Raw genomic sequence first — 15,646 nt, forward strand, 5'->3', positions numbered from 1 at the left:
CAGTCCCAGGAATTACGCCCCCGGCATCAACACTAATCACCATAACCTCAATGACAGAATGACATGACATAACCTCAATGGTTAACATTTATTGAATGAGTGGTGGCCCCGTGCTGTGTTGAAATACATCATCCCCCTTCATTTGCCCGACTACTCAGTGATGCGTTATCATTCCCCGGCCCTGATCTCATGCTGGTGCCAGGAGAGCGAGCGAACCTGCAGGAGAGACGCACGGCAGAGGGTTCCCCTGGGGCTGGCCCGGAAGAGGATGGGAGGGTGTGCAGGGGAGACGTTCCAGAAGGGGACTAATATGCAGCTCTGGCGGTGACAGGGTGACCCTGGGAACATGCTGATAGAATGTGAACTGAAACCAAATGGCTCTTTCGGACCATGACAGTCACAGCGAGAAACAGAAAACAGAAGAGCGGGGTGAGGAATCATTCTGCGGTTGGGGGCGGGGGAGCTCTGAGCTGGTTGATTCTCCATCTTGGCTGTGAATGATGCACGCACCCGGGGATGCCCCTGGCCCAGCTCTGGTCCCTGCAAGGACTCTGCCTGTAGGGAGGCCAGGCCTCATGCTGAGTCAGAGCGCAGTCTGGAATGGAGTGTTCTCTCACTTCCTAGCTGTGTGTACTAGGGAAGCAATAAACGTCTCTGAGCCTCAACTCTCACAGCTGCAAAGGGCAAATGACCACTGCCGCCCCCTTCCTAAGTGGGAGGATGAGTGAGGCCACGCATGGTGCTTGGGAAGTGACAGACCATGGTGGTGCTTAGCTGGTACTCGCCTTTTTAAACATGTTCTACGGATAATTCTGGGGTGCAGCCAAGATGGAGAATCACTGCTCCACACATTTCTTTTAATGGCAGCATCTTTTTTTACTTAAATTAAAAAAAAAACTAAACTAAATAAAAAAAAAAGAATGATAACAAGCAGGACGTTCCACGCAGGTGCATGCAGCCCGGGCTCATAAACGCACACAGCACTGGAGGCCCAGGCCTGGCCTTGACCAACTCCCTCTTTGCCGGGACAGGCGTGCTTGGAAACGTTCCCGGAGACACGGCCCTGCGGCAGGGGCATGAGACAGCTCCTCGCTCCCGCCTGGCTATGCAGGCCAGACTCAGTAAGCTTCAGGCTTCCCTTCTGCTCCCCACTCAGGATGAGCCCTAAGGTCTGGATGGGAGACCTCACAGTGGCCTCCCATGGCCCCCTTCTCCACCAATTAGCCCACAGGTTGATACACCGGTGGGGCCAGCTGGAAAATTCTCCTCTGCAAGGGGAGGGACCAAGAGTCCTAGAAGGCAATAGGAACATGGGTTGGTCCACCACTCCGTCTGCCTCCTTTGCAAGGGGTCAGCTCTTCCCTCTTCCTATAGTCTTGGCAGACCATGGGCGGGAGGTGGGGGGATGGGGGAGAGGGGCTGCCCAAGGTCAGCCAATCAAAACCCCTTCCCCAGGACTGTGAATCATCAGTGGCCCCCTGAGGACCAAAGACAGTTCCAGCGATCCATCCTAAAGGAGTCTGATTCCCAGAGTTCCCATTTCCTGAGTCCTGATTATTTGGTCTGGCCTCTGATTTCTGAGTGATCTGCTTCTCCTTCCAGTAAACACCCTTGTTGAAGTGGCAAGAGTCGGCTTCCGTGGCTTACAAAAGAGCCCTTTGTCTGGACCCTCGGCCACACTGCTTAAGGAAGGCAGGAGGGAGGGATGGGTCCAGTCCAGCGGCTGATTCATGCCTTTACCTCACCAGAGGGAACCAGGGCAGCCTTCCACGGTGAAACTCTGTTAAAAGACATCCCCCCCCCCGGGCGCCCACAGCCACCTGCAGTGACTCTGTCAGGCACACATTACCTGTACTGCCTTGGCCTGCCTACGTCCTGACCATGCCCAGGAGGTGAGAGTGGGATTGTGACAGTCAAACCGTGGGCCATTCATTGTCCACCCACTACGTGCCAAGCATGTTGCAAACAGGATCTCCTCCAAGGCATGCTCATCATGGTCATTTCACCTACACAACAGTCAAGCTTAGCCCAGGCCACCCAGCTGAAGAACAAGAGATCTGGGGATTCAGACTATCTCCCCAAGTGCCCACCGCAAAGCCTGGCACATAGTAGGTCCCCAAAAAATGTTCGCTGGATGAACAACGGAAGGGGGTAGAAATAGAGACGGTGGAGGGCCTCGTTCTGAGCATGCAGCAACAGGCCCAGTCCGTCTACAGCCTCCCCCTGCAAGCACAGCTACTTCTAACCCGCGTGTCACTGACCTTCCCCCTCCTCGTCCACCACTTTGCCACCTGAGAATTCACAAGACCAGGAAAGTGTTAAGAACCAAGGCAACACTCCCCCCCAGAACCCCCAGTTAAATGCCCAGAGCGGATGCACGGAGGCCCTCCCCGAGGACGAGGGGCAGAGACGGCCGAGGGGCCTTCTGCTCCTGTACCTCAGTACCCCGTCCCACGCGTGCCGGGCAGATGCTGACAGGCAGCCCACACGCGGCCAGTTCTTTTGCTAGAGGTTATAAACGTGTTTAAACATAAGAAGATCTAGAAAAATGCAGGCCAACCCTCTGTCTCGACACCTGTTTTCATGGCAGCAGAGGGAGAAAAGTCAAGTGTTACAGCCGAGCAGGGCAGGCGTGGCTGGGAGACAGCACAGACCTCGGCTCCAGGCCGCAGCCTTCCGCTCCTGAGGACAGATGCTGCTCATGAGAGGGGCCTGGGCCGCACGCAGCCTTACTCTGAGCCAGACGCACATGGAGCCAAGAAAAAGGGAAGAGAAGGTGACCTGGCTCAGATTTCATCTTGGCCCCTCCCAGGCGGGGATGAGGATGCCTTCTTGGGGTTCTCACAGGCCCCCAGGCTCGCTTCCATCACTGCATCTAGCACCACCACACCCTTGATTATTTGGCATTTGTCTCCCCAAACAGAGGGGAGACACCCTGAAGACTGTGAGCTCTTAAGAACACAGAGTAGGTCTTACCCACTACTCTCTTCTCAGCACCTGGCACATCAGCACCAAACTCATCATGTGTGGTTGCACAGGACATGCACTGTACGACCCAAGGGGAACCATTCCCCACAGTGGCTCAAGTACCTGGTGTCCCCAAGGCACCCAGTAGGCGCTCTGCATACACCTGATATGCAGATGGACAGATTAACAGGCGAACGGCCAAGTGAACAACCACAGCTGACCTTCCAATGCCGGAACAGGCACCCCAGGGGCCACCAAGATGCCATCTCAGAAGCCCATACCCACAAAGCCGGTTTCTAAACCAGCCCTGGAGAAATGGGTAAAATCAGCGCCTATTTTCTTCTAATCCGGGATATTTGGACAGCTGTGTTAATGTCCAAAGCTTACGTGGGACATGTCTTAAATAATCAAGGCATAATGTACTTACTTGCTTATTATAACAGATTACACTGAGCGTCTACTATGTGCCAGGCACTCTTTCCAGCCCTGGGGATACATAAGTGACCAAAAAGCCCTCGTGGAGCTTAAATTACAAGGGAGAGAGAGAGAACACACAAAGGACTAGATTCAGAATTAGCCGTCAGGCAATGTTCAGAGCTACAAAGAAAACTAAAGCAGAGGAAGGGGAAAATGAAGGGAGCCGGAGCTGAGGGATGCTAGAAAACAGTTAAGAATTTTTTTTTTTTTTTTTTTTGGTAAGCAAAGGCCCGAAAGTTGTAATCTAATAAACGTTCCCCAAGTGCCTCTAGGTAGCAGGTATGGGGCTGCAGGGCTGACAAGCCTGGCACCGTCCCTGCTCTTGAACCTCTTCAGTACCACTCCCAGGAGTGGCCCTCAAAGCCACTCAGAGCTCGCTGTTTATTCTCAAGAAGGTTCTGGAACTCTGCTTGGGCACCGGCCAGCAGGCCAGCTTCCCTCAAGGGAAGAATCCAAGTTACTCCTTTACAGTCAACGCTTCGCTTTTGACCAAAAACGGAAGTGACCAGCTGCATCACCCAGCCTGATCCACCCGCCTAGGACCAGAAAGTTCTCCATATTCAAGTGGAAGAAATACGGCCCCTGAAGACAGCCTAAAGGAATGTGCTGTGTGTACGACGGACTCTCCAGCAGCTGTTCAGTGTTTGTGACAGATTTTTGTAATAGGGGGAGGTGCTTATGACCCACTGTTCAGAAAAGCAAGCAAGCAGCACTGATGGCTGAGAGCGCAGTAGGATGCTACTCCTCTCAGGAGGAAGGCCGAGGAGAGACAGACACAGACAGCCCCTCTGGCGGGTGGGCCAGTGGACAGACATTCTTTTTCCTGGTTCTCTGCGTTGTTCTGCAACTTTCCAGCGGTCTAAAGCGAGCACATGCTGATTTTATGATCGGTTTAAAAAAAAAAAAAGAAAAGAAAAAGAAAACCTTTCAAGCAAAGATCTCAAAGATGGAGAAAATCAGTCATGAGGTTGAGAGATGAGCTGAGCACGGGTCTGAGAAGCGGGCATATTGTTGGAATAACGGTCTTTCTCCTAAGACCACAGGGAAGAACTGGGACAGCATGAAGCCGGGGCACGGCAGCTTGCTCAGCCTTGGCACTAGGGACGCTGGGTGCCAAATGATGCTCTGTCTTCTGGTTGGGGTGGGGGGATTTGCTCTGCACGGTAGGCTGCTTAGCAGCATCTCTGGTCTCTACCTTCTATGTGCCAGCATGCCTCCCCACCCTTCACCCCAGTGGTCACAACCAAAAATGTCTCCAGACATTGCCGTATGTCCCGGGAGGCACAAATGTCCCCCGATAAAAACCACTGCTCGAGACTTTAGGTTCCTAATAAAGAAACCAGAGTAAATAGAAATGTTCTTCACCTTCCAAGTACAAAGGTTAATGAGTCAATTTGTAACTCTCTTTGCCACCTGAAAAAAAAAAAAAAGGAAAGACAAAAAGACAAAAAGGAAAAAAGTATCTGACCCATCAGTATAATAAATACGCCTGGGGAGGGGTCGGTATCTCCCCGTCCTATGCCTATTTCCCGGTGCATCTGCACTTCCCTACCCCGGTGGGGAAAGAGTCCCCCCAAACCAAGCACTCTCCCCCTTCAGCCTGGGTGTTCTAAAAAAGACCTGATTAATCCAACAAGAAAAAAAAAAAAAAAAGAAAGTTTCCCTTTAGGAGAAGCCAAAAATGTGGTTCAAACAAATCCAAGGTCACTGGCTCTTGGGAGTCAGCTACAGCGGATCAAGAGTAGACCCTGATGCCAAGCTGTATCACTGGGGGGGGATCCCCCAAGAGAGCTGGAGAGAGAAGGGGCTGCCCAGTCTGAGTTCAGACCCACAGGCTGAGGACTTGTGTGTGAGGCCGTGTGGCTGGACTGGGAAAATGACCACACGGCAGTGCGAGGGTGGCGGATGGCATTTTCATTGCCAAATTAAGTGCTGACGTGGCCAAAGGAAAAAAGAAAAGGGGAAAAAAAAAAGGAACTGGCAGCATTCTGTGGTTCCGCACCAACCGCTTCGGATCTGCTGGCAGTGGCGGAGGAAGGGGAGAGAAAAACCGTCTGTGGTCAACAGAGTTTAAGGACGTTCCCTGTGCACCTGGACAGAAAGGAGAGAGACTGCATTCCGGGAAAAAGATTTAGTTGAATGCACATGTGTCACTTGAGAAAGCACACGGGGTCATTTTCACCCAACTGAAGCAAGTCTGTAAGATACAGTGCTCCTGAGGTTGCCCCACCCAGCGTGTGATCTTGGCTTGACCATCAGAAGGTGCCGGCTCTGCAGCACGAGGGAAGCAGGCTAGACTTAAGGCAGAACTTGCCAACCACGAGAGCACGGACATGCAGGAACTCATTCTGATCAGGAATGAAAAGCTGAAGGAACTTCTTGCCTCATGTAAAAGGAAATGCTTTGCTTTTAAAACCATTGGGGTTCATAGCAGCACAATTTATACCAGCCACAACATGGAAACAACTCGGAATGATCACCAACCAATGAACGAACAGACAAAATGTGGCGTGGTATTCCCCAGCAACGAAAGGACATGAAGCGCAGACACATGCTACCTCACGGGTGAGCCACAAAAACCTCACATGGAGGGAAGGAAGCCAGGCACGGAGTACCACACGGTCTAGAATTCCATTCATGTGCAATGTCCAGAACAGACAAATCTAGAGGCAGAAAGATGCGTGGGTGCCTAGGACTCAGGGCGCCGGCAGAAAATGCACAGGGATTGCTAACAGGCTACGAGGTTTTCTGGAGGGGCGACGAGAATGTTCTGAAGGTGATTCTGATGACGGCACAACACGGAACATACCAAAAATCACTGGACTGTAACACTTTAAATGGGTGAACCATATGCTATGTGAATTCTATCTCAATAAAGCACTTACTACAAACCACTAGGACCCCCACAGCAAACCAGAGCAGAGGAATGAATGAGCCCCCCACCCCCACCCCGGGCAGACACAAAGGCAACTGAAGGAAGGAGCAGAGGACTGAAGCTTAGAGGCCAGACTTGAGGGCCTGACCCGACCAGCAGCCACCGTGTGTCCTTGGATAAGCTGCTCCCCCTCTCTGACATTCAGGGCTTCCCACTGCATGGAGACCAAAACCCAAACTCCTCACCCTGAAGGCCCATCTCCCACCACTGTCCCTTGCCCACCGTGGTCTGGCCACACTGGCCTCCTTTTCATTCCTTCCACAAACTGACCTCACACCAGGCCTGAGGCCTGTGCACTTGCTGTTCCCTGGGTCAGAACACTGTTCCCAGCATCAGAACACTGTTCCCCAGATCTTCTCCTTGCTGGTTCTTTTCCAGGCCACTGTCACCTCCTCAGAAAGGGCTTCTCTGACCACCCCACCTAGGTGGCCTCGTGCCACCCCCATCACTCCCCAGCTCATCATCTGCGGTTTCTTCTTTTTAGTGCTTAATGCTCCACGAAACTATTTCTTTCTTGATTTGTTTTTGCCCTTCTCTCCTACCAGATTCTAGACTCCACAAGGGTAGGGATTTGTTTAGCTGTCATTCACTTCGGTCTCCGAAACTATTATGGGCTGAGTTGTACTCCCGTCCCAGATTCGTATGTTGAAGTTTGAAGTCCCCAGTCCCTCAGAATATGATCCTATTTGGAGACAGGTTACTTGCAGGTGCAATTAGTTAAAAGGAGGTCATCAGGGGGGGCCCTAATCCCACATAACTGGTGTAATTAGAAAAAGGGGAAACTCAGAGACAGACACACACACAGGGAACACTGTGTGAAAATGAAGGCAGATATTGGGGTGATGCTTCTACGGGCCAATGAAAGCCAGGGACTGCTACCAGGTCAGCAGAAGCCAGGGGAGGGGCGTGGAACAAACCCTCCCTCAGAGCCTCAGAAAGAACCCATCCTGCCAACACCCTGGTCTTGGGCTTCCAGCCTCCAGGACTGTGGGAGATTATATTTCTGTTGTGTGAGACACCCAGTCTGGGCTACGTTGTCACAGCAGTCTTAGGGAAGTAACACAAGCATTTAACACACAGTAGATGCTCGATAAATTCTGCTGAACGACCATAATGATGAACAGTAAATGGCTCTTTCTTAGGGACCAGCACCATTCAGAGAGACGGGAACCTGGCTGTCCCTGGCAGAGAAGGGACAAGCTTCCCTAAGCCTCAGCTTCCTCACCAGGGAACTGGGAATAACAATTCTACTCCTTGAGTCTTTGGAAGGAGTCAACGAGGTAACTCCTGCAGAGAACAGGAGCCCCGGTTAGCCTTCAGCAAGCACTGGCTGTGTCTTAGCTTCCCATCACAGATACTTCCAGAATACCTGCACCCCTGCGAATGGCCCAAGGGGCCAGCCCTGCCCCTGTGGACAGTCTGAGACCTGCCTGGGGACGGAGTACGAAAGGAACATGCCCCAGAGGCTCAGGGAGTCTGTCATTAGCTCCGGGAGGCGGGAGATCAGGGCAGGACTGGTGACCTCTCTCAGCAACAGCTGAAGGCAAAGTAGAAAAGGTGTCAGATGACCTCTTCCCTCTCTGTGGGGTCAAAGCTCCAAGAAGGGGAGCAGAGGAGCCTGCAAGACTCCAGTCTGACTGATGAAAACACAGGGCAGCCTGAAGGTTGCAAACAAATCCCCTGAATTTTAAGCCAACTGAAAAGAGAGAAAAGATTCTTAAAAGTCTCGCCACAGAAGCCTTCACGTAAGGACAGGGTGAAGCCCCAGCTTTCGGAGCCCTGGCCTGGGAGAACACGCCAGGTGCGGTGGCTGGGGAGCGGGCAGGTCTGCAGGGACCTAGCAGGTGCCAAGTGTATGGGGGTAAACGATGGGCACTCCTCCCAGGGAAGTAATGACAGCAGTTGTCGAGTACGGAACATTCTGTGCCGGGCACCATGCCCAAGGCTCTATGGAATTGAGCACATTAAATCTGCACCAAACACCCGAAGGTTGTCCTGCTTTATCAGTGAGGAAACTGAGGCTCAGAAGGGTTTGGACGACCCTGGTAAGAGGAGCAATGGGACTCAAACCCAGGTCTCGCCAACTGCCAGCCTGCACGCTCAGCCACCATGCGTCCCGCCCCCCGACCCCAGCATCTGTTCTGGACTACGCCACGTGTGTCACCGCTTCCCACAGCCTCCTGAGAGCCAGAGGACTATAATGATCACTGTCCCCATTTCTGCCACGAGAGCGCTGAAGCTCGGCAGGCCCAAAGCCACCTCGCAGCAAAGGATGAAGACCTGGGCCCAGGTCCGCCGCCCCGGCCGTAAAGCACTGGGACCCCCTCTCAAGTCAGCCCTGAGAGCCTTCCGGTGATCCTTCCACAGAGTTCCTGAAGGGGCTGGCCCAGCGCCGATGAGGGGCGCCGGACGGGGGCCGGGGGAAGCTCCAGGAGGCCGCGGGGCTGGGCCCTACCGTCGTCCTGCTCGGCCCGCTCCTGCTCGGTGCTGGCATACGTGCGCAGGAACTCGGCGAAGGCGCCGTCCCGGGCTAGCAGCTCCTGGTAGGAGCCCATCTCCGAGATCTTGCCGCCGGTCATGACGATGATGACATCCACCTGGGGCAGGTAGCTGATGCCGTGCGTGACCAGGAGCCGCGTCTGCAGGCAGAGCAGGGACCGGCGGGTCAGCACCCGGGCGCGACAGGCATGCCCCAACGCCCCGCTGGCCGAGCTCAAGCCTGAGCGCCTGGGGCGCCCCTGGTCTGTGGGTGCCTTCATTCAACCCATGCCTGCCAGGAGCTGGGGGGCAGTGGGCAGGGAAACGGGTCCCCGCCTCATACTCCTCGGTCAGGCGGGGAGAAAGGATGGACAGAAGGACAATAAAGTGCGTGCTGGCTGTTGCACGAAGCAAAGGGGACGGGCTGAGGGTGGGGGCTGCAATTCTAACGAGGGTGATGGGGAAGCTGATTTGTGAACAACAATTTGAAGGATGAGGGGGAGGCACTGTGGATGAATAAAAGAACGAACCCAATACAAAACAATTCACATGCAATGGCTTCATTTTTTAAAGTAACCCCCCCACATAAAAAACCACTACAAAATTTGTACGTGTGTATATATTTTATCCAATTAAGTCAAGGTTGGGAAGGACGCTCAGCAAACTGCATGAGGCGACCAGCTTTTCCTTAAAGGGCCAAATGGTAAATACGTTCGGCTTTGTGGAGCCTCCGGTCGCTATGGCAACGATCAGACTATGTTGCCACAGCGGGAAGGTGGCCGTACACAAGACGGAAAAAGATGATCTGGCCGGGTCCCAGTAAAGCTTTATGTAGGAGCACCGGCATTTCAATTCAATGCCATTTTCATTTTCATAGGTCTCAAAATACTATTTTTCTTCAGATTTTTTCCCCAACCACCGAAAAACGTGAAGACCTTTCTTAGCTCAAGGGTGGTCCAAAAACAGGCAGCAAGCCAGACTGCTGACCTCTGCTCTCGAGACAAGAACTAGAGGGCAGGAGAAGGGAGGGCCTTTTTTTTTTTTTTCTTCACTTTCCATATACTCTTATACCCTTTGATTTGGTTACCATGGGCATGTGTCATTCTGGTAACAAAAATTTCTTTAAAAAGTACGTTTATACAGAATTGGGTGTGTATGGGAATGCTTACGACAGGTTAAGTGGCACGGTGCCTATTACATATATATGTGCATGATGTGCTGACCCTATTAAAAAACCTTCTACGGCTTGAAAAAAAGAAAGTCTCTGTGAAGTGGGACTGGGCACAACTGCTTATGTGTTTTTCTTTCTCGTGTTTTTCTGAATCTCCTGTTTTCCCCACAGGCATATGTGTTACTTCTTTCTCCAGAAAAAAAAAAAAAAAAAAAGAACCAGTGCTCCCTCCCAACCACCCTGTAATTCCCCTAAAAATAATCATCACCTTCAAGAGGGGAAGACCCATTTCCTGTCACGTTATGGTGGTAAGGCAGGCTTCCTGCTCCCAATCTCTGTCCCTCAGCCCATGGCCACCTCAGCAGGGAAGCGGGGGTTGCCTATTCAGTCAGAGGGGATGGGATTTCCCTCTGCGAGGCCACCCCTGTAATTAAATCAGGAAGAGGGGCCTCCATTGGCCATGTGGAGACAAGGACGGCAAGCCAGTGTCAACGACTTCCTGCTATAAGGACAAGAGCAAGAAGCCTGTCCTGGGAAGGTATCCAAGGGAAGCATTAGAAATGTGTTAAGTCCAATTTTTAAAAAAACCTAATTCTGGAAAGCGGGAATTGAAGGATTCCCCCAGGGGACACATTCTGACTTAAGTAGAGATGCCAGACAGCCACACCCCCAAGCCCTGCCCCTTTAGCAGGTACCTTGCTCCTCAGCATCCCCTTGGGGCCAATGACATTTTCAAATATGTGTTTTCCCACGTGGGCATCCACTGCCGACAGGGGGTCATCGAAGAAGTAGATGTCGGAGTCACAGTACACGGCCCGGGCCAGGCTCACTCGCTGCTTCTGGCCCCCAGACAGGTTCACGCCCTGGGGAGAGACAGAGCAGAAGGGTGGGTTTCCCAGGGAGCCTTGCGACCTGCGGACAAGGAACCCCGCTCAGGATGCAGCAGACCCAGGCCGGCAGCCCTGCGGTGCTACACCGCCTCCTCTCGTTGGAGTAGGACGCAAAGGCATGAGATGGTATCTGCATGAACTGGGTGCGAGGCCCGCCATGGGGTCTAGCCTCTGTGAGCTGCTGAGCGGGCACCCAGCGCAGAGTGGCGATTCAGCAAAGGCTGGCTGGGGGCAGCAAATGACAGGGGGCCATGAGGAAGGCACCTGCAGATGCGGTAATGATCCTATCCTGGCTGCCGCCCTTAGAGTTGTTAACAGCTGACATTCTTGTGAGCTTGCTCTGATCTATCACTCACTGCGAAGCCACACAGAGCTGCGGCAGGCTGTACTCTGGGGGTGCTGAAGTCCAGCCCCACTCACCAGGAGGAAGGGCACTGATTTCTAATTTACACGGGAGCACTCCACAGAGCACACAGCAGTAGTCCCAGCCCTCCATCCGGCAACAGATGACCGAACGTCATTTCCATATGTGGCTGGGGAATCAAAGGGGACCCCCCACCTGTTAACTGCCCAGTCTCTCCCGAGAGATGCCCACCCTCCCGAGGCACCGAGCTGCAGTCCTGGCAGCCAGGGTTCTTCTGGATGGCCCCTCTGGCCACAGCACTTTGGCCCGGGGGCAGACACCAGACCCAATCATAGTCTCTCGCTCTAGATTTTGGTACTGGGACCTAGAAAAGGAGAATCAGGAGTCTCCCAAGGGGCAGAAGCAGACACTTGGGTTAAAACAACAACTAGCCCAGGCTCCTCTGCTAACTGCAAATCCAAAGAGCCCTGCTAACAGTTGTTTTTTCTTTCCAAGGAGCTGTAGGTTTCCCTCAAATAAAAGAAATCGTTCAGCAACTAAGGAAGCTGGGGGAGCCACCGGCTTGTAACTAAAGAGACAGGGAAGCTCCTTGGTGCTGCTGTGGAACATCTGTACTCCCCAAACGCACACCAGATAATGACCAGGGATGCTGGAACAGGCTGGCCGGGCAGTGGAAAAGCACATGCAAAGGCCCTGTGGTGGGAAGAGGCTCGGGCAAGTCACTTAGCCTTTCTATGCCTCTTCCTCCTTAACCACGAAATGGAAATAACAGTAAATCCCATCTCATGGCCTTGCTGTAGGATGCATATAAAATGTTTATCACAGGGCCTGGCACAAAGTCAGTGCTGAACAACGTGAGCTACTGTATCATTACTTTTACTACTATCCTTGTTTTGAAAGGGACTGTGGCCCTTTGACTCACGGATACGCCTCCCCCTTGTATAGTGCCCTGTCATGTGACTCTGGGGTCACATGACTGCTAAGGTAGCGTGCACTTCCTGGTCCCTTATCTTTCAGTTCAATCAAGTGAAAACGACAATATGCTTTACGGGACATCACCTGGGGAGCTATGGGGGTTTTGTTCTTGTTCTCTTGGGCTTCTGCTGTCACCATGAGAAGAGCTTCCCCCTGCAGAGCTCCTGTCCCTGCAGCAGGAAGCCCCAGCAGGAAGGTGTGTGGGGCAGACCCTAGCCAACCCTACAGCCTGGAACAGAGCTCGGCAGGTCTGCGCTGTGGAGCAGGGTGCCCAGCTGAGCCCAGTGTGGGTCAGCCACCCTCGGTCAACCCACACACCCACAAATGGGGGATTAAGTGTTTAACATCCGGCCCCAGAATTCTGTGGCTGATACAGCGGCCATGCTGCAGCCGTACCGACCTTCTCACCAATCTCTGTCCGGTCCCCGCTGGGCAGGATTTCCAGATCTGGGAGGAGGGCACAGGCTTCAATGACGGTCTTATAATACCGTTCCTGTAGCTGGCGGCCGAAAAGGATGTTTTCTCGGAGGGAATCATTCTGAATCCAGGCCTGCTGGGGAACGTAGGCCACTGAGCCCTAGGAGGCGCGTACAGAAGGCAGCAAGACAGAGAGCCTTGGTTAACAAGACGGCAGCCAGCCCGCCTACCGGGAGGGCCCTACTTCCCAGGATACTCTCATCACACCCATTGTTTCAGCAGGGGGTAAACTGAGTCACGACAGCCTTGGATGCCAGAGCTGGGATCAGACCCCACGCTAGGTCAGTCAGGGACTCTAATATCAGGAATTCAAGAGTGGAAATCCACATTGGTGAGATTATAGCTTTGCGTTTACTAAGTATTCACTGAATGCCTCTAGCAGCAAACAAAACTCTGGTTTCTCAAGAATAAGAAGGCCCTGACATGATTTTTAAAAAAATTATTTCATTACAGTTATGCTAAATGCTAAGAGGGAAAAATATAGGAGTCCTTCAAGAAGTCCTTTAAAGAGGGAGACCTAGTTTGGGTCATCGGGGAAGGATTCCTTGGGGACATTCCCTTGATGAAATGTAAGCAAGGACTTCAGTATCAAAATCATCCGGTTCAAAAGTTTAGTGTTCATTTCCATGTGATAAAGTGCCAAGAATGTGACGAGAATAAGGGCTAGGGTGAGGGCATCTGTTTCATGTATTTTAGTAAGAAAGTTTTAAACAAGGATGGACAGGTGAGGAGGATACGCTGGTGTGACAAACAGGAGGTGGAAGCACATTCCAGTCAGAGGGAACAGCATGGGCAAAGGTCCAGAGGCGAGAAGAACCTGGCCCATCCAAGGAACAGGAAGGCCAGTATGACTGGAACATCGTGTGAGGGGGAAGACGGGGAGGAACGAGCAGGAGAGCGGGGCCAGCTCACACCAGGCTAGGGGTCCTGGTGAGGAGTGTGGGCTTTACTGGAAGGGCAAGAGTGAAGATTCTTACCTAAGGGAATTCTAGAGGGACAAGGTTGGGAGTGGGACCCAGGTGTCCCCAATCTTAATCTCCACTCTCAGATAAATAACTGAACTGCTGACTCTAATACCCTAACTTACAAGAGACCAAAAGGTCACAAAACCTCACCAAATAAAAACATTTGGGGGCGCCTGGGTGGCTCAGTCGTTAAGCGTCTGCCTTCGGCTCAGGTCATGATCCCAGAGTCCTGGGATCGAGTCCCACATCGGGCTCCCTGCTCGGCGGGAAGCCTGCTTCTCCCTCTCCCACTCCCCCTGCTTGTGTTCCTGCTCTTGCTCTCTCTCTGTCAAATAAATAAATAAAATCTTTAAAAAAAAAAAAAAAAACATTTGGAAAAAATTAATACTTTAAGCACATTTCTAGCATGCTCCTTTGCAGGGCAAAACAACCAGTTAGAAATCTGTCAATCCATCAAACCAAATACTCAGTGCACCCTCCCTCCACTTCTAGATCCATCATTTTTTAATTTAAAGGCTTTTGACTTTAAAACAGCGGTTCTCAACTGGGGGCAATTCTGCTCTCCAGGGGACATTTGACAGTGTCTAGACACTCTTGGTTGTCACAACTGGAGGTTGTTACCAGCATCTAGTGGATAGAGGCCAGGAATGTTGCTTAACATCCTACAAAGCACAGCACAGCCCCCCACAGCAGAAAATCATCCAGCCTGAAAGGTCAATAGTGCTGCGGGGGTGGAAACTCATAAGGTGGATGGTTTGGAGGTTTTTTCCCATCAAGCGAGGTCTCACTGTTCCTTAATCTTACTTTAGTAACATGTACTTGAAAGCAGTGATGGGACATATCTTAAAATAACAGCTAAATGTCATTAGTTTAGATCCAACAATTATAACATGTACTTCTCTACTAATGCATACCCACTGAAAGGCCTCATATAAACAAAGGATTTTGCTCTGAAATAAAAACAGTTGCATAAACCAGCATTCCCAAGAGAAGATTCCGGGAGACATTACTTCTGGGGAGGCAAACAGTTGTTGAACAGATACTGAAGAGTACAGGCAAATACATCTGGGACACACTGGGTTAACCGAAGTTAAGTAAGTTTTCTTCTCCTTGCGGGACTTCTCAGAGCCTTTACTTTATTACTGTTTAAATTTCCGAGAGGGAGGGAATCTGAGTTTGCAGTATCTCCCAAACTTGCTGGAGCCCAGAACTCTCTATTCCCCAAACAACTGCACGATGAGTTTGCTGTCGACCACGCTCCAGGAAATGCTGGGTTAACAAAACTTCAAGGCAAGCTTTCTACACCAGGGAAGTCCTTCATGGGGAATAAGCTAAATGCAAAAACGAGGCTCTTGATTTCCAATGAGACTCATCTGTTCACTAAAGCAGCCTTTTAAATTCTCTCCTGAGGAATATTCCAACTTAGTTCAAAGTACTCTGTATATTTAAAAACCAATAAAAACTGTAGTCCTTCTTTTAATCCCACATTAAGAATCCAAGGAATGCTCAGGATTTAAAAAGTTCTCTTTAAAAAGAATTCTCTAAGAACATATCCCAAAGACACAAAAAATTTTAAGTTTTGCTACATTTATATAACAGAGATACACGGAGAGATCCATGTACAGAAAGAATAAGCCAGAAAGACTGGCGCTTTAAGAGAGACCAGGAGATGCACAGTGAGGGCCACAGATGGGGAGAGAATGAGAGACCGTGAGTGGACCAGGGAGCATCCATGTGTTTACTCAGTATTTACTGAGCGCCTACTACTTGCTGGGTACTATTCTCGGTGCTGGGATACAGCAGGAAATTAGGGTCATCAACTCTTGCCTTTCAGGGGGCCACAGAGAAGAGCAGAGAGAATGGGAGAGGAGGGAGTTGCTCGCTGCTCTCGCTTCCTGCACAGGGGCTGTCTCAAAACAAAACACAGCATCGCGCTCGCCCCTCCCC

The 15,646-nt window shown here is 51.6% G+C and overlaps 1 protein-coding gene across 5 annotated transcripts in view; it reads right to left on the reverse strand.

Annotated features, from left to right (window-relative positions):
* Nucleotides 1-15,646, reverse strand: part of ABCC1 (ATP binding cassette subfamily C member 1 (ABCC1 blood group)) — a 129,348-nt gene that overhangs the window by 24,161 nt on the left and 89,541 nt on the right. For all 5 annotated transcript variants that reach the window (XR_013448886.1, XR_004924547.2, XR_013448885.1 and 2 more), the window contains exons 17-19: nucleotides 12,658-12,834; nucleotides 10,724-10,891; nucleotides 8,835-9,018 (exon numbers count right to left, since the gene is read on the reverse strand). Coding sequence is in view for 2 of the 5 variants with exons in the window: in XM_036115484.2 (XP_035971377.1) it covers nucleotides 8,835-9,018; nucleotides 10,724-10,891; nucleotides 12,658-12,834 (529 nt within the window). In the remaining 3 variants the exon portion in view is untranslated. The remainder of the gene's footprint in view (nucleotides 1-8,834; nucleotides 9,019-10,723; nucleotides 10,892-12,657; nucleotides 12,835-15,646) is intronic.

This window comes from Halichoerus grypus, chromosome 6 (assembly GCF_964656455.1).
Source record: "Halichoerus grypus chromosome 6, mHalGry1.hap1.1, whole genome shotgun sequence".
Classification (NCBI taxonomy): Eukaryota; Metazoa; Chordata; class Mammalia; order Carnivora; family Phocidae; genus Halichoerus; species Halichoerus grypus.